The 22,802-nt window shown below is 55.3% G+C and overlaps 9 protein-coding genes across 9 annotated transcripts; 6 read left to right on the top strand and 3 right to left on the bottom strand.

The window, feature by feature from the left end:
• Positions 1-52: 52 nt before the first annotated feature.
• GLOTRDRAFT_74714 (Actin/actin-like protein) lies at positions 53-1,971 on the top strand. Its single transcript, XM_007866765.1, has 8 exons — positions 53-132; positions 182-224; positions 278-631; positions 693-915; positions 969-1,032; positions 1,091-1,193; positions 1,254-1,429; positions 1,493-1,971. The coding sequence occupies exons 1-8, from the start codon at positions 91-93 to the stop codon at positions 1,661-1,663; spliced, it is 1,176 nt and encodes a 391-aa protein (XP_007864956.1). The 5' UTR covers positions 53-90; the 3' UTR covers positions 1,664-1,971.
• A 47-nt stretch (positions 1,972-2,018) lies between these two features.
• On the bottom strand, positions 2,019-3,432 carry GLOTRDRAFT_92717 (uncharacterized protein; the record flags this gene model as incomplete). The annotated part of the gene is made up of 7 exons (XM_007866764.1): positions 2,019-2,226; positions 2,283-2,883; positions 2,934-3,009; positions 3,072-3,093; positions 3,143-3,264; positions 3,311-3,345; positions 3,411-3,432. The coding sequence occupies 7 exons, from the start codon at positions 3,430-3,432 to the stop codon at positions 2,019-2,021; spliced, it is 1,086 nt and encodes a 361-aa protein (XP_007864955.1).
• A 144-nt stretch (positions 3,433-3,576) lies between these two features.
• Positions 3,577-4,347, top strand: GLOTRDRAFT_92716 (uncharacterized protein; the record flags this gene model as incomplete). Its single annotated transcript, XM_007866763.1, has 5 exons — positions 3,577-3,722; positions 3,760-3,791; positions 3,838-3,887; positions 3,950-4,020; positions 4,083-4,347. The coding sequence occupies 5 exons, from the start codon at positions 3,577-3,579 to the stop codon at positions 4,345-4,347; spliced, it is 564 nt and encodes a 187-aa protein (XP_007864954.1).
• Positions 4,348-5,960: 1,613 nt separating this feature from the next.
• Positions 5,961-6,225, top strand: GLOTRDRAFT_110692 (uncharacterized protein; the record flags this gene model as incomplete). The annotated part of the gene is made up of 1 exon (XM_007866762.1): positions 5,961-6,225. The coding sequence occupies one exon, from the start codon at positions 5,964-5,966 to the stop codon at positions 6,138-6,140; it is 177 nt and encodes a 58-aa protein (XP_007864953.1). The 3' UTR covers positions 6,141-6,225.
• Positions 6,226-9,084: 2,859 nt separating this feature from the next.
• On the top strand, positions 9,085-10,018 carry GLOTRDRAFT_39410 (winged helix DNA-binding domain-containing protein; the record flags this gene model as incomplete). The annotated part of the gene is made up of 4 exons (XM_007866580.1): positions 9,085-9,140; positions 9,216-9,282; positions 9,348-9,401; positions 9,491-10,018. The coding sequence occupies 4 exons, from the start codon at positions 9,085-9,087 to the stop codon at positions 10,016-10,018; spliced, it is 705 nt and encodes a 234-aa protein (XP_007864771.1).
• Positions 10,019-11,796: 1,778 nt separating this feature from the next.
• Positions 11,797-12,529, top strand: GLOTRDRAFT_120793 (uncharacterized protein; the record flags this gene model as incomplete). Its single annotated transcript, XM_007866761.1, has 4 exons — positions 11,797-12,001; positions 12,062-12,205; positions 12,273-12,387; positions 12,463-12,529. The coding sequence occupies 3 exons, from the start codon at positions 11,797-11,799 to the stop codon at positions 12,356-12,358; spliced, it is 435 nt and encodes a 144-aa protein (XP_007864952.1). The 3' UTR covers positions 12,359-12,387; positions 12,463-12,529.
• A 418-nt stretch (positions 12,530-12,947) lies between these two features.
• On the top strand, positions 12,948-13,380 carry GLOTRDRAFT_128129 (uncharacterized protein; the record flags this gene model as incomplete). Its single annotated transcript, XM_007866760.1, has 3 exons — positions 12,948-13,044; positions 13,110-13,245; positions 13,308-13,380. 3 exons carry the CDS (start codon positions 12,948-12,950, stop codon positions 13,378-13,380), a joined length of 306 nt encoding a protein of 101 aa, XP_007864951.1.
• A 40-nt stretch (positions 13,381-13,420) lies between these two features.
• Positions 13,421-14,767, bottom strand: GLOTRDRAFT_110690 (uncharacterized protein). The gene is made up of 6 exons (XM_007866759.1): positions 14,663-14,767; positions 14,561-14,609; positions 14,245-14,464; positions 13,987-14,157; positions 13,711-13,933; positions 13,421-13,652 (listed from the first exon to the last, which is right to left on the bottom strand). The coding sequence occupies exons 1-6, from the start codon at positions 14,700-14,702 to the stop codon at positions 13,627-13,629; spliced, it is 729 nt and encodes a 242-aa protein (XP_007864950.1). The 5' UTR covers positions 14,703-14,767; the 3' UTR covers positions 13,421-13,626.
• Positions 14,768-15,876: 1,109 nt separating this feature from the next.
• GLOTRDRAFT_74706 (FAD/NAD P-binding domain-containing protein) lies at positions 15,877-17,651 on the bottom strand (the record flags this gene model as incomplete). Its single annotated transcript, XM_007866758.1, has 9 exons — positions 15,877-16,278; positions 16,330-16,459; positions 16,510-16,634; positions 16,691-16,738; positions 16,790-16,856; positions 16,909-17,141; positions 17,197-17,279; positions 17,330-17,445; positions 17,515-17,651. 9 exons carry the CDS (start codon positions 17,649-17,651, stop codon positions 15,877-15,879), a joined length of 1,341 nt encoding a protein of 446 aa, XP_007864949.1.
• Between the last annotated feature and the right edge of the window lie 5,151 nt (positions 17,652-22,802).

The following is a 22,802-nucleotide window of genomic DNA, read 5'->3' as shown; positions in this document are numbered from 1 at the left end:
ATACCCGTCATAGAACCAAATGATAACAAACAGGGTCCCGGTTTACATTACACTGGCTGTCGATACAACATTACACAACCTAATCTCTGCATGGATCCGAGCGTACCACTCGTAGTTGACAATGGAACGGGGGTAAGATACTTATATGCTATCAAGGATCCTCATTAACGCGTTGGCTCAGTTCGTGAAAGTAGGATACGCCGGGTCTAACTTCCCTGAACATGGTAACGGCCTCTTTATCGCATAATCGACACGCAATGCTCAAAACCTACTTCAGTATTCCCCTCCGTCATCGGTCGGCCCATCCTACGAGCGGAGGAACGCGTCGGCTCGTCAGTGATCAAGGATGTCATGATCGGCGACGAGGCCGCGGAGAACCGCAACTACCTGCAAATGTCCCAGCCGATGGAGCACGGTATCGTGCGCAACTGGGAGGACATGAGACTGTTGTGGAACTACACGTTCTACGAGAAGCTGCACGTGGACCCGCGGGGCAGGAAGGTGCTCCTGACGGAGCCGCCTATGAACCCGAAGGCCAACCGACAGAGGATGTGTCAGGTCATGTTTGAGGAGTACGGGTTCGACGGGGTGTACGTGGCGATCCAGGCGGTGTTGACGCTCTACGCACAAGGTCCGTCTTTGCCATATGAATATGTGACGGTGATGAACGGATATTCATGGGACTAGCGCAGGCTTGACAACGGGTGTTGTGGTGGACTCGGGAGACGGTGTGACGCATATTGTCCCTGTCTACGATGGCTTTGCGTTACCACACTTGACGCGTCGGCTCGACATCGCTGGACGGGATGTCACTCGATACCTGATCAAGTTACTGCTCATGCGCGGCTACGCTTTCAACCGAACTGCGGACTTTGAGACGGTGCGAGAGATCAAGGAGAAGCTATGCTACGTCAGGTAAGTTAGAGCTCTTTATGCGGCCTATGTCAATTCTTTATCATCGCTGGTAGCTACGATCTAGACATGGACACGCGGTTATCAGAAGAGACAACCGTCCTGGTTGAGAGCTACACGGTATGAATACCCTGTGGTATCTACCGCGAATAAGGCGCTGAAACAGTCTGCAATAAAGCTGCCAGATGGCCGGACTATCAAGGTAGGGTCGGAGCGCTTCGAAGCCCCCGAATGCATGTTCCAGCCACATCTCGTCGACGTGGAACAGCCAGGTGTCGCAGGTGAGATTACTGCGTCTTCCACTTCATCAGCCCTGGAACGGTCTAACCGATCATGTCCAGAGATGCTTTTCCAGACCATCCAGAATGCAGCCGTAGATGTCCGGGCTGAGTTATACAAGCATATAGTGCTGTCCGGCGGCTCGAGCATGTACCCGGGGCTGCCAAGTCGCCTGGAGAAGGAAATGAAGCAACTATACCTCACTCGTGTCCTTAATGGCGACCCAACGCGACTGAACGTACGTGCCCCCCATCCTGACACTTGTATATGCCAGGGATCATAACTGGCTTTAACTCTGCAGAAATTCAAAATCCGGATTGAGGACCCGCCGCGCAGGAAACACATGGTATTCTTAGGTGGCGCGGTATTGGCGGACATCATGAAGAATCGCCAGGAGTTCTGGATATCCCGGGACGAGTGGTACGAGCAAGGCGCCCGAGCGCTTGATAAGCTCGGACGAAGTGAGGGCTAAATGGGTGAGGAACCGTACAGAGTATCTGTCTATTGTGTACATTAAATTCACCATTGAGAAGACCCCTCACTGAGGAAGTTGCAAGGATATGCATCTCATAACGTTTTTTGTGGCAGTGGAACCCCAACCTTACCGTCGAACGCCCTCAAGGCCGCATTTCCTGGGAAATGAGGAATGCAATTTGTGGCTTCACCGTCAAGAAAGGGAAACGGGAAACACGGATGAGTTGGCCAACGATTTCTTATAAAAGTACGTTTGCCCTGTACACGCATACAACGTACAAGGAATGCAGGAAATTTGGAGAGCGCACCCTGCCAAACTTGCAGCGAGTAAGGTTTCGTACAACAGAAAACCCTCAGAACGTCTGCCGCCTCGACGACCCAACATCAAGACATGCAAACTCTTTCCCGCGGAACCTCTCCCCCGCGGCGAAGACTACCACATCGTCCGTCCGTATCTTGCTTTCCCGCAGCGCAGCCAGCGCGTCCTCCATCGACATCTTGATAGGAAAGTCCGGGGAAGAAGGCGTAACTCGGAGGGTGTCCCAGAACCTCTCAGACACCCTGGGCCTTGCAGGTCAGAGCTTAGCAGGCGTTCTCTGGGGTAGAGAAAGACGTACGAGGACGACTTGGGTTTGAGGGGCGCCTCGAGGTTTCTCTTTGGCGCATTGAAAGGGACCGGACGTGAAGACGAAGCTTGTGTCCCATAGAGGCGCTTGAAGAGCTCGTTTCCTTGCGGTTGCGCCCTTGCCCTTTCCTGGACCGGAACCTGCGAGCGGGAGAGGTCGACAATTCGAACAGCAGGCCTTGGGCGCATAGCAGTCTGGGGCCTTGTAGAGTTTAGATCCGGAGAGCCACGAGAACTATTGGAGTCATCAGATTGCACAGGGGTAGACTGGACGTCGCTGTTTTTATCTGAGCGCGAGAGATACTTCCGAGTGTTGCTGAGATCGCCAGACACGATGTCGCCAGAACTCGCCAGACGAAAACACTTCACGGGTCCAGGAGTGACCTCTCCATAGTTGTCGTATTGTACCTTGCGTTTCAAGGCAAATCCGCGAGCACAGCTCATGCTGGGAGAAGCGGTATCCGCGTCACTCGTCGCGTGAGTCGTCCGGTAGTCATAGTCAGAAGAGACAGGCGTAGGCAGCTTATTGGTAACAGGCAGCACGGAGTGACAGTGGTCCAGAGCCGCCTCCTGGTTGAGCTCTTCGAAGCGATCTGCAATGGCATACTAGGTAGAAAAGATCATGCTTGTGAGGAAAACAAACCATCTAGAACGTATTTTCCGAGTGCAACAGCGAAGTTCTCCTTCACCGTATTGGTGATCCAGGATGCGTGGAATACCTGTGAAGTGCGATAGAGAAATAGAGAAATACAAATCGAGCGGACTGCCTTGGGCTACGCACGACAATCGCCTGCTGCGTGAGGCTACGGTTCATATAAGACCGAGCAATGGGTGGGCAAAAATGGCGCATACATGGGCACCCATGGGTCGTCCGGACCACTGCAGAAGAACCAGGACGCTTTGCGCCTGTCTTCCTTGGTGCGCGCTATATCGCCGCCGTACTTGACTGTATCACCACGGTCGTCCCAGTCGTACTAAATATCAAGGAGATTACTTCGGCGGGAGCTTGGTTGAGCTCACCCCAAGCGCGTTGGATGGTGGTAGGGACGGTGGGGCTAAAGCAGGCTTTAGGAGAGTCAAGTAAGTGCGCCTTCGGAGCAGCTAGGGAGAACAAGGCCACCTTTACCAGAGAACAATGCCATCAGCTTCAGCCAGAGAGATGCCAGCCGATTTATGGGATGATCGAGGTCACGGTCAAGAGCAGGACGCGCCTGAAATTACGACGCGAACTGTAGAAACTCCGATTCAAGTACTTAGTTGCTCGCTGCATCTCGCACATACACTATATGGATCCATCGACCTCCAACGCAGCAGCCCTCGCAGCAGTGCCCATCCGCCCAGCACCCATTCGTCGAGATTCGGGCAACAAGTTCACGCGGCCGGGCGATAGGGAGCGGTACGAGTACGAGAAGGCGAAGGCGAGCACCGCGAGGTTCTATTCGGCACTCCCAATCTAACACACTTGTTAGGCAGCGAACAAGGGGAAGTGGTACAAGGAAAAGTGAGTAATACGGTCCCGCGTGTTCAAGGCGGGTGCTGATGGGCAGGGGAACGCAGGTTCCACCAGTTAAGGGAGAAGTATGACCAGGTCACTGCTGTAAGTGGTCGCAATGGACATCCCATACACTGCATATCCTGATTCGACCGCGCCTTTGATAGACGAATGAGCACTACCAACAAGACCTCGAGCGGGCAAACGCCAAAATGAAAGCCCTCCAAGCAGAGATGGAGTAAGTACGCCCTCCCTTCCCCTTCCTTACCCACCCCATCCCAACCGCTCCTCCACACACAGCCTACTCCTAGACGCAATGTCCATCGCCCTCCCCTCCGAGCCCGTCCTCGAGCGGTTCTACAACGAGCCCATCTACGGCCCGCCCGCGCCCTCCCCGGAGACCCCATCCGACTTCGCGCCGCCTCTGCAGTACTTCGCGCCCGCGCCCGCTCCCGACGCGCCGTATGCGAACGGCGCCTATCGGGCCCAGCACACTAGCAACGGGCATGCTGGGAGCCACCCCCGCCCGCCATCGCCGTCGCCTCCCCCGCGGGACGACCGATAGCAGCTAGCTGCTTCGCTGCTGTTTGATTTCTCTTTCTGTGTTGCTTGCTCGTGTACTTGCTTTGCCCATGCTCGTCGGATCGGCCATCACTGTATATATATCCATCTCCGAATCAAGTGTCACGGTTTTTTGGGATACGGACTGTGCGTGATAGCTTATCATGCCTGTTCGCACTTATTTTATACCGGCGGAAGGAATAACTCGGATGAATACGTGCTGACTGCACAGTATCCAGCGCACTGGATAGAATCGCATCATGCATGACCCACTAATATGGCGACGTTACCACCAGACACCAGTGTGAATGACGAGTCTACAGGCTGATCATGGGCGGGCCATACCGCAGCATGGAGCGTATATTTACATGTCGAGATTAGGCGACCAACTCAGCTGCCTGGCCCCCGGCCCCCTCCCCACCTTATTCGTCGGGGCTAGCGGCCCCAGAGCGGCGCGCGAATGCTCATCCGCTCTGCGGGACTCGGAGAGTACACCGACGCCGGGAAGTCACCGCTGGGTTATACCGTGTTTATAATTAGGTTTCATCTTCACGCAAATATAGAAAGGACGCATACATACATACATGCAGCATGAGTACATACTCGCACGGCGTATTTTTGTACAGACGCCGGGACGAGGAGGACAGCGGGGAGGTATAGGTGGCAGGTGAGTTCACGGTGCGTGACGTCCCGGACCCGGACGCGGATGCGCGGCAGCGCGTCGACAGACTTTGTGGTGTCCATCTCGGTCTGCCCCGCGACACGACACCGCGCCTGGACCAACCCGACTGTGCGGGGAGATTCAGACGGTAGGAGGCGTAGCGCCAGGCGTCCACAACCCAAGCCGAAGCCCATATCGATCCGACAGACACACTGGCACAGCCAATCCGAGTCGAGTCGCGCACCGGATAACCCGTCCGCCTACGCATCGATCGGCCCAACTGTGATCGCCGACGGTAGATGTAGGTACGACGGACCGGACGGGGGAACCTGCAAGTGCGCGATCATGATGCTGGGTGCTGCAGGAATCCGGAGAAAGACTTGTGCACGAAGGACCTGGGCCAGGGTCGTCGCGGAGGGGCAGACTCGCATACAGGCGTGATCACAGCCGCGAGGGTGCGGGGCGGACCTATGGCATCGCCTTCCAGCGGGACACTGGCACTATGTCGCCTTCCAGCGGGATACTGGCACTACGTCGCCCACCAGCCGCGCGACAGACCGACCTGCATAGTCTATACACGCCCCACCCGCCGATCAGCGCTCTCCTATTAGCATCCAAACAGACTACGTACCGACCTGACACCCTGAACGAGAACCGCTGGCACACTTGGGACGGACGTAGTGTCACGGTGCCTGGGTACGGCGAGCTGGCCATGGGGCCTTGGCCGGCGATGCGGACTGTGGTTGCCGCGATCCAGGGATTGATGCAGGTGATTCGGATTCGCCTGTAGGATTCAGATCAGTGATGACAACTATTCATAGCGAGAGTAGGCAAGAGTGGGCATCATACCATAACTCGAAGGAGAGCCCGGGCGTGCGAGCGGGTGATAGCCGTGGATCGCGACGTTTGGGTTCCTGCGAACCTTCGCGTTCTGGCGGGGGGGGGAGTTGGTCGTGGGGATGATGCTCGTGGTGTTTGGACAGACAAGTCAAGTCGGTCCCGTTCTGCTGAGTGACAGGAATTTTGGTCAGCTCGGGCGGAGGTCCGGTGCGCACGGTCCTCTCTTCTCCTCTGCCAGGACATCCGTGTGCGTAGCCAGCTGCAGGGCGATCATGCGTCTGCATCACCCCGGATGATACATGGGCGAGGGCGCGGAGTATATAAATCAGACCGCAGCTGCTGGGACGGTTGGTTGTCCTGTCGGAGAGCTGCGGTGTTGTGTTCAATGAGGACGCCAATAAGAATAATCCTATTTCACCGCGTCGTGGTGGTGGTGGTGGCGGGGGGGGGGGGAGCGCACAAGTTTGCGACGCCGTAAACGCTGGCAGCGCGCAGTTGCCGGCCTTCCAATGGGGACTCGGCGAAATGGGAAGCAGGGGGGCTGGCCTTGCAACAGAAAACACATACAAAATGCGACAGCGAGAGCCGGGGATTTGCAATCGCAATCGGCTAGATATGATAGCGCGCGCATCAGTCCCCAGCCAGGTTGGGGTGATGCCGACATCGACAAACGTACATCCCGCCAGTAGTGTCGAGGTCGTCGCAGATGTGATGTAAAAGTAAGTATATCTGTCCGGAGGCAGTGGACGTCGGCAGTAGGGTGCGGTGTAAAAGTCGCTCATTATTTACACTGTTATAGACTGCTGTTAATAACAGGTTAATAACATGTTATTAACAGACCCCTCTAGGCAAGGCCAATTTGGGTGTTAAAAACCCCCCCTATCGGCAGCCTGGAATCCACCATGCACCGGTAGAGGACCGTACCCGTAAGTCAAATATCACTGGGACATCATGTTGCAAAGACCCCCTAATGTACTTCAGCTTGCAAAGTGCACGTCAAATAGCTCCCGGAGAGTGCAGTGGAGGCCTACCAGGCATTTTAAACTGCAAAAGTGTTTTTAACAATGTTGATATGTCTTTTTAACATGTAATTAACCCGTTTCAAACTAAATGTTATTAACTGTTAATAACCCTGTTAAAAAGGGCTTCGGAGCGCGCCATGTTATTAACATATGTTACAATGTCCTGACGACTTATTCACCGCACCCTAGTCGGCAGATGAGACACCGCCTTCTTCAGCTTGATCGTGATCTGAAGTCTGGGGCGGGGCCACTAGATGAGTGTGATCAGATCAAACTCTCAGAGGTGGATGGAGAGACGTGACGATGAGCTTGAAGGGGAGTGCTCGCGGAACGATGCCTCTTCAAGTACATCTCAGCTGCAGAGCATTGCATTCAGGATACCAGTGAGGGCCTTGCGAGGAGGGGGCACGAGGATATCCAGTCCAATCAGGGGATCGCGATCAGATGCCCCGATGATGCGGGTGCTTCCAAGGCAAGCACGAATTTAAAGGGCGCACGGCAGGCTGTGAGGAACGCCCGAGCGGGGGCATCACGGGTCCGCGGCGCCACGAGGGGACAACTGCAGATAACGGCATCACCACGTCTGCGTCCCGTCCCGCGCGCGCGAGGCTAAAGGACATCTGGGGAATCTGGGAATCTACGACTAGGCAGCTAGCTCGCGGGCTGTCCATGTCTGTCAGTGGCGTTCCCGAGATGTCAGTACGCGTACGGGGAGCGGGAGCCAAGGGGGCGGCAAAGGAAAGGCAAAAGCGCGAGTGATGTGATGGGTGTCACGTTTAGTGGCCGGCGAGGAAATTTGTGCCGGGGACGGAAGGGCTCTGCCAAGTGGAGGGAGATGCTGATGCAGCGCGCACGAGAGGGGACTCGGAGTGCACGGGCACGCGGGCGCGTACGTATCGCAGAAGACAGGAGGTGACTGCCAAACAGGGCGACGGTGGGAGATCTCGATGGACCCAGCGCGCCGGGTGGCTACAGCAGCCGGGCGCTGGACGACAGACGCCTGCACATCCCCCCGTATTTTCCGCGCCTGCTGTGCTGTTGTCCGCGATACCGTCACGGCCCCGCGTATCCGTATTTCGCGCCGAGTATAACCCTCGTTTGTTTGTCTGCTGGAGGCCCGCCACGCTCTTTCGGCGCTCGTTTAATGCCCTCTTGACAAAACGTGCTCTGCGCTCAGCGGTGTGGCTCACGCGAGGCGTCTCTCGTAGCTCGTGCGTACAACGCGTCACGGTCGTCTCTGTGGTTTGCGGCCAGTGCACTACCCGCGTCTTACCCCCGCCCAACCGCTCGACTTGACGAGTACACTTCTTCCTTCCACCCAGCGCTTCCAGAAGACCCGGACCCCGACCCGCTCGCGATGGATCCGCACTACACCACGGACGGGCGGTACGCGCCCCCGCCCCAGCCGCCGCCGCAAGCTCAGCAGCCTGGCCAACAACAACAGCAGCAGCAGCAACAGCAATGGGGCCAGCACCACCAGCCGCAGCTGCATCTCCAAGTCCCGCAGACGCTGTCGAGCTCGACGTTCCCCTCGCCCGTCTCGCCCAGCCCCTCCGACTACCCGCCCTACTACCCGCAGCACCCGCACCCGCACGCGCACCAGCACGACGGCGCCGCGCTCTCGCTGAACCTCTCCGGGCTGAGCGTCGCCTCGCCCACGAACATCTCCCCGATCCACCCGTCCCCGCACCCCTCCACGTCCTCCACCATGTCCCCCATCACCCCCATCACCCCGCCGCACGCCCACCCCGCCTTCGCCCACCCGCACATCCCACACCCGCACCAGCACCCGCACCCGCACGCCCACCACTTCTCCTTCAACGCGCCGCCCTACGACGAGCCCGCGCTCCACCAGCCGCAGTACGTGCCCAGCTCCTCGCGCTCCTCCTCGTGCTCGGACAAGAGCGTCCCGCGCAAGCGCTCCTTCAGCACCACCCCGCTCGCGACGAGCCTCGAGGAGGCGCAGCACCACCAGCACCAGCACCAGCAGCAGCCGATGGACTACGACGACGGCAGCACCAGCAGCGGCGAGATGGACGACAAGCCCGCGCTCGCGGACGCCCCCGAGAAGGGCGGCCAGTACGGGTGCATCCCCCCCGGCGCGATCAATATCCTCGGAAAACCCGCCGGCACGAATAATTTCGTGACGAAGCTCTACCAGTGAGTGATTGTTTTTGTGTGAGGCGCGTGGAGTGCAGATGGAGACGGTGTGTGTAGGATGATCAACGACCCCAAGTCGGCGCAGTTCATCGCGTGGACGGAGCTGGGCACCAGGTGCGCGTCGCCCCTTCGTTCTTTGTCTGCTCCGGTGTCCTGAGACGCGCCCGCGCTGTGTCCTTTATCTACTAGCTTCGTCGTGTCCAATGTGGGCGAATTCAGCCGGAGCATCCTCGGCTCGCACTTCAAGCACAACAACGTCAGGACCCCTTCCGCACATTTGCACAGACTCGCGTCTTTATTGACCTGCCCCCCCGCGTCTAGTTCTCCAGCTTCGTGCGGCAGCTGAACATGTACGGGTTCCACAAAATCAACAGGGTGCGCATCCTCCTTCCCTCCTTCCCTCCTTCCCCATCTCAACCCCACATCCACATCCCAATCCCATCCCTAACACTTGCCCCCCCCAGACCCCGCGCGCCCAGCGCACCTCCACCGACGCCCAGACCTGGGAATTCTCGCACCACAAATTCCTGCGCGGCCGGCCCGACCTGCTCGACGAGATCAAACGCAAGGCCCTGGAACCGGACCCCGGCGTGAAGCACCGCGTCGAGCTCCCGGGCGAGGTCGCCGCGCAGCTCGGCCAGATGCGCGAGGAGCATAGGAGGACGGAGCGCGAGCTGGAGGAGGTGCGGCGGCGGTGTGAGCGCCTGGGGGGCGTGGTGGGCGCGCTGTGGGAGGCGGTGGGGAAGGGGGGAGGTGAGTGGTTTGGTTTGGTTTGGTTTGGTTTGGTTTGGTTTGGTTTGGTTTTGGTGCGCGGAGCGGGGGAAGGGGAGGGAGGGCGGCGTGGTTGTGCCCGGTGGGGAGCTGGTGTTCCTCGGATTCCGCGGATTGGTGGATTATATGCGCAGGGCGCGCGGGTCCCGTCCACGCGCCTGCGTGAGGACTTCTTGTGCGCGCCTGGCTTCCCTGCACGAGTTCCTTCTACCCGCATCTAGTGGATCTGTGGGCTATACGCATGCGCGCGGCGGCTGTCGCTCGAGGATTTCCTAAAATCATTGTTCTCCCATTCACCTTTTCGATTTTCTCAACTTAAATGATCTCTGACATGCTATGAACACCACAGTGCAACTGCCCTTCCCCTTCCCCTCCGACCTACTAGAACCGCTCTCACCAAGCGACACCGCCGGCAACAGCCCCAACATCTACGTCACGCAGCCCGCCAGCGCGACCACCAGCCAGCAACACAACTACCCGACGCCCACGCCCTCCTCCTCCTTCAGCCTGCCCGCGCTGCAGCACCACCCCTCGCTGCACTCGCTGCACAGCGTGAGCCCGGGCTCGAGCCCGACGGCGGGCGAGTTCCCCGCACACGTGCACGGCTTCGCGCACGCGTACGACGGCATGCGCTACGACTCGCCGTCGCCGCAGCTCGACGACGGCGGCGGGCGGCCCGGGTCGTCGAAGCGCCAGCGCGTCGCGGGGCAGCACCACGAGGTCCTGGGCGCGGGCGCGGGCGCGGGCGGGGCGAAGAGGCTCGCGCGCGCGCGGAGCGACTCGGCGCCGCTCGGGTACGCGCTCGGCGGGGACTTTGCGGGGCACGGGCGGCCGCGGAGCGGGAGCGGCCTGGGCGCGCGCGGGATGGGGCGGAGGCCGGGCGAGGAGGCGTGGGCGGGCGGCGCTGTGAGCAGGGGCGGGAGCGGGAAGGTGTCCCCTGGGCAGTGACGAGCCCGCGCGGTCCGGTATGTGGGGTGGTTAGAGAGGTGTTTCGTTCGTCGGCCCCTCGTTGCTGTGTTGGAGGGGGTTGCGTTTGTGTTCGTGTTTGGCACGGGTCTTTCCAGAGTATTCTTTGCTTTTGTTTTCGCGTTTCGTGGTTCAGTGCTTATTCCTTTGCTTTCTTCACCGCCGCTGCGACACCGGACTTTGTTTTGTTCTTCAGATACCACCCCTTTCGTTCTCGTGCTTCGCTTCGTGATGGACAACGCTCATTCACGCTTTACGCCGACACTCATTCACGCCTTCTTGCCTCTCTCTCTCACTTGCGGACCAACTTCTGTCACTCCTTATTTTGCCATTGCCAATTGGGTCATATCTGCTCATCTCCACTGTCCTTTCAGCATTTCAGCCGGCGCTTCCATTCACGCTCGCATTCACACTGGACCTCTCTTCATCTCTGCATATCTCAGCTTCGGGCCTGTATCGTTTACCACTACCACTCCAAAAGTCTACCCACCCATCCCCCCACCGGAGCCGCAATCCCATCATCATCCGCACAACCCGCTTCCATTCCCCTGTCTTTTTACAAGTGTCGTCTTTGGTCTTCCCCTCTTGCGCTTCCCGTGTACCTATCCGCTCTGCTTCTCGCGCAATGCTTTCTCTGCAGTGTCGCTTTCCTTTTCTACTTACAGTTGCTCCGCATCTTTTTGTTTCCTTCCTCCTTTTCATTCATAGATTTGTACGATCAGTTTAGGTGCTTGTTCTAAACTTCTCGGAGTAGACCAGCAATTCAAGGAATATTTCTCTGTCTCGTGGCACGGCAAGTCACCTGGAACGCTCTGAGTCCTCAGACCGTTACACAATGTAGTCAGATTTCAGATCTCACTAGACGGTCTGACGTTCCCACGCCTCATGGACTAGGACGAAATGTGATATCATACCCGAGATCACGCCCACCCAGACTCCACCAGACTCGCCCTGAAGTGCATTCAGGAGCAGCGCCAGCCAGGATGGCGTATATAAACCCACCCCGACGAACAATTTCCAGCCTAACACCGGTATGTCTGAACCAACGGAATCGCAAGTCGGCAGCATGAACGCGAACCTGAAGGAGTCCTCCTCCTTCTCCTCGTTCGGGCCCGACCAGACGGAGAGCGTCTCGCGCGCGCCGGGGTCGTTGCAGGAGCGCCCGGTGGGCGTGGGCTTTGGGCGGGAGACGGGAGAGAACGGGGAGAACCCGAGTATGGAGGCGAGGTTTAACTCAGGTACGTACATGTAGTGCTCGAGAGTTGCAGGGAGAGCGTTGAGCCTGCTGCTGGGCGTAGGTGCCACATTGGACCCGTCGTCACAGATGAACGCGCAGTCGATCTCGGGCGAGCGACGGGCTGCTGCCTATGGGGGTGAACAATTGCCGGCGGGCTGGCCCACGGAAGCGTCTGCGAAGGCGACGCAGACCGGGATCAGTCGAGGTACGTGATATTCTTTGCTACCGTTCAAAAGCAGATATAATGAAGGCCTCTCTCGTTCCGATTTCAGGTGCTGCATTGGACGACCTACGGGATGAGCTCGGTTCCGTAGGAGGTCAGACGAGTACCGTGACGCCTCAGTCCCGGGGCGCTTGAGCGCGTGCGGTGTATTCAGACGCATTTAGGTGAGGAGTCGCTGATTTCCTGTATGGTCGAGCGGAATGGCAGTCGGACTGACTGGTTTATCGTGTCCGTTCCAGTTGTATCATAAATCACTCCACTTGTATTTATAGGCATGTCAGAATGAACTCGAACTGAATAGCGTCCTTTATGCTTCAGATGACGGAGTGATGGAAGATTCTGGATGGCATCTGCAGTACTTGGCTGAGAGTCCCATTCATCCGACGTGAACTCCTGCGTTGTAGGTATGTTCTCCTATTCTCGGTCTGGTTGTCGAAAACAGTTGGACTTGGCTGTCCATCGTGCCCGCCACAACGCCATTCACTAGCTGATCACCGGAACTAAACCCCCTTTGTTGATCATGATCAACTAAACTCTCCACTCGGATACCCCACGGTCCACCACCTTCCATACTCTATTCGCCAACCCAAACACGTGCGCACGTCATCTATGATTTCGATCACCCAAGCGCCTTCGCCTCGGGGCTAGTGCAGTATATACACCGCCATAGGCAGCGTTCAGGTCTCTCAACATTCCTCTTTGCTGTCACCACCTCACGAGCACAATGTCGTCCCCGCTAGTGCACCATGAGCCGCGCACGCTCTCGTCCCCCGTCGTGCCACAGACGCGCATGGGCAAGGGGCGCGCTCAGACGGACCCCAGTCCGACGAAAGGCAAGTCGTCTTTGAGCAACACACCAGGTCGCCGTAACTCATGATGAGCGCAGGCATGAACGCGACATCAACCCTGGCACGGGGGCTGTCGTGGAGGAGAAGGGGATCCGTGGCTAGTAATACCAGCGCTAAGGGGAAAGATAAGAAGGTCGAGGAGGGCGCACCGAGTCCGAGGCGCGTGCAACGATCGTGAGTCACACTAGGATTAGCTTGCATTGGTGGGGAAGGCATTGACTTGGGATGTGTTCCAGGCAAACCGTGACGGTGGCGGAGCTGGACCGCCCGCACTCCCCTGGGTGCCACGTTCTGCCAGCTTTCTTCTGATTCTACATGTTTGCAGTGTCTGTATCATACGTCAGTTGGTATACCATGTAAGATTAGTGCTGGTTGAGGAGGTGCATGGGTTATCGATCTTGTACGAATATGTACCATGTTCTTAATATTTTCGAATGTCGATTGTTGTCTCGCAGCAGTGGGTTTTCCGTGCTTGATCAATCAGGCCATCAATCAAGACCGTCCAGAGACTCAACAAAGTCAAATTAAGCCATGACCAACAATAGTATAGATACTCTATACGGCCTTCGCTTTAACCAATTCTGCGAACAACCACTCAGCAAGACACACTACACACTAGCAATAGTGAGACAGACGTACGTTCAACCTCCTGGATAGCGTTCGCCAATATCTCCCGCTGGGTCTTCTCATCCGAGAGGCTCTTCATCACGCGGTCGATGACCGCGCGCGCGAGCTCCGCCTGCTCGTTCTCCTTCTGCTGCTGCTCGAAGCGCACCCAACTGTCGAGCACGGCCTTCGCCTCCGCGGCGAGGAGCACCTTTTGTTGCTGCACGAACGTCTCCGCCTCGAGCTGCGCGGTTTCCTGCGGGGAGGGGAATTGGGGTTAGGTGAGAAAGGAGGGGGAGGGAGACGCACCTTGGAGATGGCGAAGAGGCTCTGTGTGATGGAGACGACGTCCTTCATCTGCTCGACGGAGGAGATGCGGTCCTTGACGGCCTGCGTGTGCTCAGCACGCGCACCCTCGAGGATGCCGCGGATGCGCGCGATGTGGCCCTCGGCCCAGTCAACGTACGGGCCGCGGATGTTCTGCAAACGAACAACCAGCCCGGTCAGCACCCCAGCTCTATCCCCCTCCAGGCCCATTTGCTCTGTACCCGGGAGAGTAAAACGCACCTTGGCGATGAACGTGAGCATGATGAGGAAGCCGGCGGCGATGACCGTCTCCTCGTTCATCACATACAGCTCCTGCGAGATGGCCGCGGCGAGCGCACCCGTTCCGAGGACGATCGTGCCCGTCTTGGTGATCAGGTTCGGCGAGGAGGGCATGTTGTTGATGATCTCGGACGCGCGCTCGGCGGGGGGAGGGGGGTTCGAGCCGCTCGCCATCGTTCGCCTGCATTGTCCACGTCCATGTCCAATTCACATTCAAATTACAAGGAATAATCAGGACCGATATGCAGAAAGTAAATGCCAGGAACAGAGAACGCACGCTTGCATGACGCGGGCAGCAGCGACCGCTTGCGGTCGCACCTTCGAGGCTGCTCCTCCCGTTCAACCCTGCCTTCATACCAAGAAATCAAGCAGCACGCACCGGATGCCCTCAGCGAATTGATGGCGATTCTGGACGCCATGGTAGTCGAGCGACTGTCTAGCAGAGAACTCGGTGGTGAGGAGGACGGAAGGCGAGCGTTTTCGCGCCAAATATGGGCAAATAGTGGGCGTAGTGGCTTCCGGCTTTACACGATGCTTGATCCTGGTCCGAGTCGGCGACGATGACAGTGTATTCGCTGCTGGTGCTCTCTATTTCATGTCTCTGTGCAATCGAGCTGCGTATTACTTGTTAATTGTGGACGAGAAAAACGTGGTAATTGCTACAAATTGCCCTTGGAGTAGCTTGTCATCCGAATCTACCATCTATGTTGCAAACCATAACTCAGATATCCTAGTGATGGGCAAGCCCTTTAGACAGGATTGCTTGCCTACCTACTAGCTATTGAGGAGGCTAACCTAGCTGGACAGAGGGTAATACCAACCTCGACGTTTCCGGTGTCTAACCTGCTCAACTCTACCTGCTGGGACCTTACGTTTACTTTCGAAGCTCGTGTCCTAGGTGCGTGGCATCATAGGTCGACCGGTGCCAGAGGAAGGTCCAGACCCAAGATTACTACTTCACGCATAGTGCTTTCTGTTATGGTCCTTGGTTCTGTATATGAAACCCCCTAGGTGTGCGCGATGCCGGTGAGCTCGGTACTGGTCCTACTGGAACACCCTTGTCTGTCAGCTGCACGGTATACTATACGCTGGAATTTGTAAGCTTAAGGATGTCTCATTCAATCCAGTCACCCTGACGCCATTCAGGTCTCGTACGCGAGGTCCCTCGTCTCCGTATCGTTGTCGCGAGACTGCTCGTTTATTACACTGCCTTCCATTCCCGACCAATGATGTTGTCACTACCCTGGCTGGGACTCATCTCGGATGCTTGTAAATATCCTCGGCGGTGGAGTTATACTTTTGCATTGGGAAGCCAAACTATTTTCCCTAAGAGATACATATACCTGGCACTTGCGATTGCAGGCTGCATCGGCGCTTTTTCTACCTGATTCTTACGCACTGCAGCTTTGATGTTCCCCGTGCTATGCATTAATTGCAGAACGCTGCTAGCTTCACTTAGCGAATATGAGTATAGCCCGTATATCATCGTGCGCAACTCCGGGGCGCATAGACGTCTATATGATGTACAACGATAGTCGTGAGGTCTGAAAGACCACGAAAGCAGAAGACAACCCAAAAGGCCAAGTGGAAGCTCTACGTCTGCTTCTGCGACACGCTCGCGCGACGCATAACAGGGCCCCACTTCGTCCACCAATCGTCAACCACCTCCCTCGCATCATAGTTGAACATGGCAATGTAGTCCTCCCACGTCTCCCGCAGGTAATCCTCGTCGGCGCTGTCCCAGTCCAGCTGCGCGAGCTCCAGCGCCGCGCGCAGACCGTCGTCGCGGGCCTTCTGCTCCGGGCCAAAGGGCAGCGAGAGGAAGTCGAGGCGGTGGTGCTCGGACTTGACGACCTTGACCGAGCGCGGCTGGCGGATGTCCTCGAAAGCCGTCACTAGACTCCCGATTTGGTCTCGGTCTGTCAGGCGCGAGAACATGGAGCCGAAGGTCATTGCGTCCTCGACGGCGCTGGAAGTGTTGAGATCTCGGTGAGGCTTCGGAAAGGATTAGTAGCAGAGAAAGCAAGGCTCGAGAGTGGAACCTACAGGTATTGGATGTGCGGCGTCGCCGACCACGAGAACCTTGCCGCTTTCGTGGACTAGGCTCTCGAACGGTTCGTGGGACACGAATTTCACAGGAACAACTGTCTCTGCCATTTGCATCAGCTTGTGTAGTCTATGCAGCAACGTCAGCGGAGCGTAAGAGAAGAGGGTCAATGGTAGCACCTTTTGTCATACTGCCCGAGATCTAGCTTGAGCTGATCCAGAGAGCATTCGCCGTCCCAGTTTTCCCGGAAGTCCGGGGGGGCATCAGAAGGAATGACAAGATATAGCGTGTACCAGTCATTAGACTATGCAATCGGACAGTGAGTGATGATTGGCTTTGGATTACAGTGGAAAGACCTACTCCAAGATGTCCGTGTATACACGACCCGTTCCCTAGCCATGCATTCCACTTCAGGAAATATTAGCACCCGAACAAAGATTAAGGTATCCAAAAGCTCACCTCCGGGGCTTCGGCAAAATATTTCAAATCCGCGTCTGTCTTCATGACACGCGTGGGGACTGTTAATCTACGGACATGAGGAAAGAAAGAGGTGAAGAGGACACCGAACATACACATACGTAAAGTTACACCTCTTATCCACAGTACCTCTCGTCTGACCACCTAGTATACATCGCCGGGCCACGCTCTCGTACCCGTCTGCACCCACAACAATGTCGCAGGTCAAACTTTCCCCATTCGCAATCGAAACCGTGGGTTTTTGCGGATCCACCGCCGTTGCTAGCGACTTGAAACGGATATTGACCCCCGCCTCGGTAACAAGGCCGTGCAGCAATGACCAGAGTCTCCCGTACTGCAGGATGAGAAGCCTTGAGCATGCCATTTGCAAATGAAAAGGAACGAAGAACCTCGAGAAATAGGTAATCCGCTCTGAAGGCTTTCATGATTTGGTCATGAAAGATGATCGTCCCTATTTTCTCGCCCGTGTCACCTGTATAAGATTCAGCATGGCCGTTTTTACGAAGATCTAAGCTCTCGAACATTGTCTAAAATTGATCCTGGCATTCTTGATTCCCATTTGTTCTAGTGAGCTTTGCAGGCCCCATTCCTTCAGAATCCGAGTCATATTCGGAGGCGATCTGATGGCTCCTCTTCGACTCTACTCACGACATTGACCTTCAGCGCGATATACAAGGATCCACAAAGTCCTGCCACGCACCTTGAACCACTCGGGCCCGCTTGCCTTTTCGATCACGGTTACTTCATGACCAGCTCGGTGCAGGCTGTACGCGCACGCCAACCCAGCGATGCTACCACCGATCACGATGAACGAGAGCGGCAAGGGCGTTTTCCCGTCAGACATGTTGATTGAGCTGCTCAAATCCACAGTCAAGAATCTGTTTGTGTTTGTGTTTCCGCCCATAGTCGTCGGCATATTGTTGGCTACCATGCGATCGATACCGGGGCGAATTTCGCGGGGTCATAATGTGCGTCAATGCTTTAGACGAACGGCAAGGAGCTAGTGGGAAAGTAGTTACTGGTTCTTCGGGGTTAAGCGTATAAGAACTCAGAAGGGCGAAGAAGGCAGGTAAGTACGCAGCGGTCGCCGGTGGTCTCGATTTGCAACGCAGAAACCAACCCCGCGACCGGCTCGGACTTTCGCTCCATCCCGCGGGGAGGGGTGACTCTAAACGGAAGCAAATGCCATATGCTATAGAATCATTAGAATGATCGTTGACATATTACTGGGCAATGGTCAGAGGGGTCCATGCCACAGACTTCATCACTCCTCCGGACGACATGGAGGAGGACGAGGCAACCGGCTCGAGCTCACTCTCCTCGGCTTCGCTTATGTCACTGAGATTTGCCATGACACAATCCACGGCGAACTCGAGGGTCCTCATGAGGTGAGCTTCCGACAAATGAGGGACCGCGCGTTATTGTGCTTGTGCGAGACAAGCGCTTGGAGTTGCCGCAAAGCACCGGCGTGGTATGGACAGTAGACTCGTTCGTCCTAGTAGCGACATCTAGCTCGTACCGACTCAGCAGCACTACTTTTTTGACAAGTCGAAAGTCCTCCAGAGTCCAGATGGAATGCGCCATACGTAACAGAGAGACCACTCTCACGCAGGAGGGTTTAGCGAAGGTTAGGACGTACGCGGGCACGTGGCGGAACAAGGGACATCGTGGCGTTGTACCCGGCGTAATCGTTTTACCATTTACCTCCGTCGAATCAGAGCGCGCAGTCCATTGCGGTCGAGCATTGTAGCAATGCTGGTCAGAATCATAGGGCAGTAATCTTTGAGGTACTACTAGTAGATATGCAGGTAAGAGATAGCTTTGAGGTATTCGAAGAGAACTGAAATGACGTGCAATCCTACCGCTAACATGGGCCGTCCTATGTCCGCTCTGGTTCAATCGCCGCGTAGCTTAGATGTGAATATGTAAGGCAGAATACTTGCGGAATACATACGATGGCCCGAAGTGTGAACTAGGTAAACCTGGCGCGCAACTGACGGTCTTCCAGTGGATTCGAGAGTGCAGATGGGGAAAACCGGAAACCAGAGGATCTTGCAATTGCAAAGGACGAAGTGCTTCGCGATCGATGCCTGTCAAGGCGGTCGGAAATTCGCCCGCGGAGGTAACTTTCTGCAAACATTGTAGCACAGCCGCGTGGGCACAGCGTGAACCTTCGGAATATCAGATGTCATTTTGGACCTTGGTAAGATGGTGACCACATGAGGAACACAAGACAATGTACTACCTGTTCTCGAGAGTTTCGCAGGCCTAGTGCGTGAGTGGGACATTCGACAGCGGGGGCCTGGAGGAAGGTGATCTGGCTAGAATCCTCCGCTAATGCCAGAGCGCCCTATACCAAGCGAAAGGGACGTAGAAGAGGTGCACCTTTATTCCTGTGATTCTTTTTTATGAAGATACTTACGTTGTCCGATAGCCATGAGGATGCGCATCTATGATACACCAAAGATAGTGCTCGTCCACATCGTTGGGTCTTCCCTGAAGCAAGGTCCGAGCCGCTCTGGCATTTAGAGTCAGCCAGCACAATAGCAGCCTAAGGAATAAGCTGTCAAACAGACAGCACGTCCCCTGGAATTCTTTGAGAGTAATAAGTGGCCATATCTCGTTGGACTGACCAAGTTTGTCCATCATCAGATCCATCCGGAGCCTTGAATTTTGACATCGAACAATGAACTTGCCAATATACAACATATCGGAGATATCTGGACCATAGATAGAAATGAACAGATCAACTAGTCTGAGTATCTTAAGGATGGATCGCAAGGCTCAACTGGTGCAGTTTCCCGACCGGTATCCAAAGTATCTTATACAGGACAGTCTACTGGATAATGAAACTAGATCTAATATCTTAGGGGTCTTGACCGGTGGATAATCTGCAGGAAACGCAGTGATTGTTACAGATGTACAAGGGCTAGCTCTGGAGCTACACATTTACCTCGAGGATTTGGCAAGTGGAGATGTACTGGCCACACCCCCCTGTGTTTGCTTCTGCCAAGCGCTGCTGGTTAAGACCGTCACTGACTGTGAACCAGCCCTTAGTTCAAGAAAGGCTTGGTGGCATGCATTGACAGAATTGTAGGTACTGACCATAGTGTATGCGCATGTCTGAGGCCTCTACATGTGGGACGCTGAACACCCCGCAAGGATGAGGGATGAAGGACCTTCTTCTGTGGCCCTTTACCCTGGAATAGGGTGCCCTCGCGGTTGCCCAGCGATAGACTATTCTGGCTCCTGCCATCAATATACCATGTCTGAAGGCTAGATACCATGATCGTACAGGTGATGCTCATACCAGCTTGGCTCATCTGGATCCATGGGGAGGTCTATCATAATTCATCAGAACATTGATATATTGATGTTTCCCTGGTCATTCATTGCAGTTATCCTGGGGAGCAAGCAGGTCTTGCGCAGGCTTTCTCAGGCAGCCGAGGACGCAATTTCGAATCATACCTGCAAGCATGCGGCAGGAAGGCATACCAGGCTGGTTCGAAGACATCCGCGAGTTTGGCGGATTGACTTGAGGACTATCCATCTGGTGTTGAAGCCTGAAGTGCTGAACAGACAACCTCACCTTGGGCCAGGCAGGACCAGCTCTGGAACTACGTGCTTTTCTCGAGATCATGACTGCTTTCCCTGGACAGGACCATCAGGAACTCATTCAAGGAAGACTCAATACGTAGATTGTAGGCACTGACTGTGATTTATTTGCATCCCTGAGGCATCTGGACAACGTTTCTTCATGCCAGACACCAGACACACTGCAGGGATAAAGGCTGCTCCTCTCCAGTGCTTTGCGCAGGACCAGGGTCCTTGCATTCGCCCAGGATCCTAGACCAATAGACTCTTCTAGCTCCTGCCGTCAAAGGCTCCCTTTGACATGTTGAGATTAGGCTTGATTCCCCAGTGACCCTTTGTTTGGTCGGTGTATGTCTACCTCCTCTCTGTCTGGCATGCAGTGGCCCGTGTTCTACCAGGAAGCACGCCAACATGGTTCGTTTCAGGTGCAGCGAGGTGATTCTCGGTCAATACACATTCGCCAAGGTCTTGCATCGACTCTTCTCTCACTGTTCAAGCACTCGTTCTGGATGTGCTCTGTGGATCAGGTCGCACTGAAGACATTGTTTGGCTTGTCCATAGGGAGGTCTAAGTGAGGAGTCTGCCATGGGCTGATATTATTGTGCTGGCCTTGTGCTGTTGATCAAGCTGCTCTGTTTAGTGGACATTCCTCCTCCACCTTCAGTGGCGATGCCACTTCCAAGCTCAAGAAGAGCACCTTGACATCTGCGGCAACATCATGGCTGTGGCTGTGAACGTAATTGCTGTCATGCTGCCTCCCCCCGACGGCTCTGTTTCTATGTGCATATGTTCACTTTTGCCCAGAATCATGAGGGTGGATACTTAACTTGGATGGGGTAAGTATTGATGTGACCGGCTCTATCTCTTAGGGCTTTCGAGCGGGTGTCATGGAGGTTTCCGCTCTGCACTGGCTCTCTTATTTCTAAAGCCTGAACTGGCCCGGACATGCCCCACACTGGCTGGCAGATGTCTGTGGTTTCACGTCCTGGGACATCCTCGCCGTGCATTGGCTACACTTTCTATCTCATGTTGGATATGCAACCTCACTGACTTAGCCATCGATTAGCTAGGTAACACCTGTATATATATCTAGGGTGACAGACTTGCATCAAGATGACTACCGACCCCTTGCGAGTTCGCCACGATATCAGCAGAAATGCCCAAGACCAACAGCTTCCGACCTCCTCGTCCCATGGTTCCCCCACGGCACCCACCTAGAAAACCCTGCCCCCCCCCGAGCCTGGGCCAGGTAACTTGTGGCTGGGTTGATGTATATCAGGATCCGGATGCCAACCCATACTTTTACTGATCAAGACACGCACTACATATCTCTACGCTGCCGTGTCCGTGCCTGTTGACTCCGGCATACCGTTCAAACACTACAGGTATCCTCTAGCATCAGGGCTATAATATGAACCAAGGTCAATATATTGCGCACAATTATTGGCGGTTGTAGGTACAATTGACGCGATGGTCGCCAGACAGGCGTCGGTAGCGGGAATACCATATTTAGCTACTACATGTATATATTGGGACATCATGTAATTGTTGGCTTGCACCTTATATGGAGTGAGTGTTGGCCTGGGGGATATTCTATGCAGCGCAAGATTGTCGATACAATTGACCATTCCAGCATTGGACATGCAATCTAGCTTTCGATGGGATAGATACAGATAGGCAAACTCGTATGTCTATTCAATTTCTGGCTAGGCTGGCAGTCCAATCTATGGATAGGAAGGGATAAGTGTACATTCCATGAGCTATCTGACACCGAGCTACTCCAGCAGCCTTGCATACTGGATAGACTCATGCAGCTTACTTATCTATATGCCTATCCGTTGATAGGCACTAACACACGACAACACCAAAGACCAAAAAGAAATAAAACCTAAAACACCCAGCGGTATGGGTGTAGGCGGTCTAAGGCGATTGAAGGGTAATATTTAAGTTCGAAGGGAGGGGGAGAAGTTAGACGCCGTCGGGTAGCCCGTAGGAAAACCTAAAACAAACAAAATCTTGAGGCCTGAAACAAACAGTATAGCGATTCTCCGGAGTATTTATATCCGAAGTTCGCCAGTAGCCCGGGTGGGGAGTTCCACTGAACCCAAACAATAGTCTCGTGCCTACAGACGCTTGGTGAATTTTATACTTTAAATCCGGAGCTTACTTGGATCGATATGCGATGGCGGAGTTATCTAGTTTCGACGAGTCAGGCCTATTGGCAAAGCTAGGATTGATTGTAGACGCTAAGTCCGCCGCGAAGGGACTCCGAGGGTTGCTGAGACGATAATTCTGGTACGCTGAGAGGGTGAAGTACAAAACTTGGATTTTCCACTACGCTCCATACATTTTTATGCTATTGGAATGGTTTTGCGTCCGCCCGGAGTTAAATAACAAATAT

Source organism: Gloeophyllum trabeum (genome assembly GCF_000344685.1).
Source record: "Gloeophyllum trabeum ATCC 11539 unplaced genomic scaffold GLOTRscaffold_00005, whole genome shotgun sequence".
Classification (NCBI taxonomy): Eukaryota; Fungi; Basidiomycota; class Agaricomycetes; order Gloeophyllales; family Gloeophyllaceae; genus Gloeophyllum; species Gloeophyllum trabeum.
Note: the sequence above shows the minus strand (reverse complement) of the source record. Positions and strands in the feature narration are given on the sequence as shown.

What these genes read in the sequence shown, in the direction of transcription:
- GLOTRDRAFT_74714 (XM_007866765.1), top strand. Translation starts at nt 91, where the DNA reads ATGGATCCGAGCGTACCACTCGTAGTTGACAATGGAACGGGG. An exon ending in GTTGACGCTCTACGCACAAG is followed by an intron (nt 632 to 692) that starts GTCCGTCTTTGC and finishes GGACTAGCGCAG; the next exon opens with GCTTGACAACGGGTGTTGTG. An exon ending in GGAACAGCCAGGTGTCGCAG is followed by an intron (nt 1,194 to 1,253) that starts GTGAGATTACTG and finishes GATCATGTCCAG; the next exon opens with AGATGCTTTTCCAGACCATC.
- GLOTRDRAFT_110690 (XM_007866759.1), bottom strand. Translation starts at nt 14,702, where the DNA reads ATGGCGTCCAGAATCGCCATCAATTCGCTGAGGGCATCCG. An exon ending in GCTGCCCGCGTCATGCAAGC is followed by an intron (nt 14,465 to 14,560) that starts GTGCGTTCTCTG and finishes TGGACAATGCAG; the next exon opens with GCGAACGATGGCGAGCGGCT. An exon ending in GCCTCTTCGCCATCTCCAAG is followed by an intron (nt 13,934 to 13,986) that starts GTGCGTCTCCCT and finishes CCCTCCCCGCAG; the next exon opens with GAAACCGCGCAGCTCGAGGC.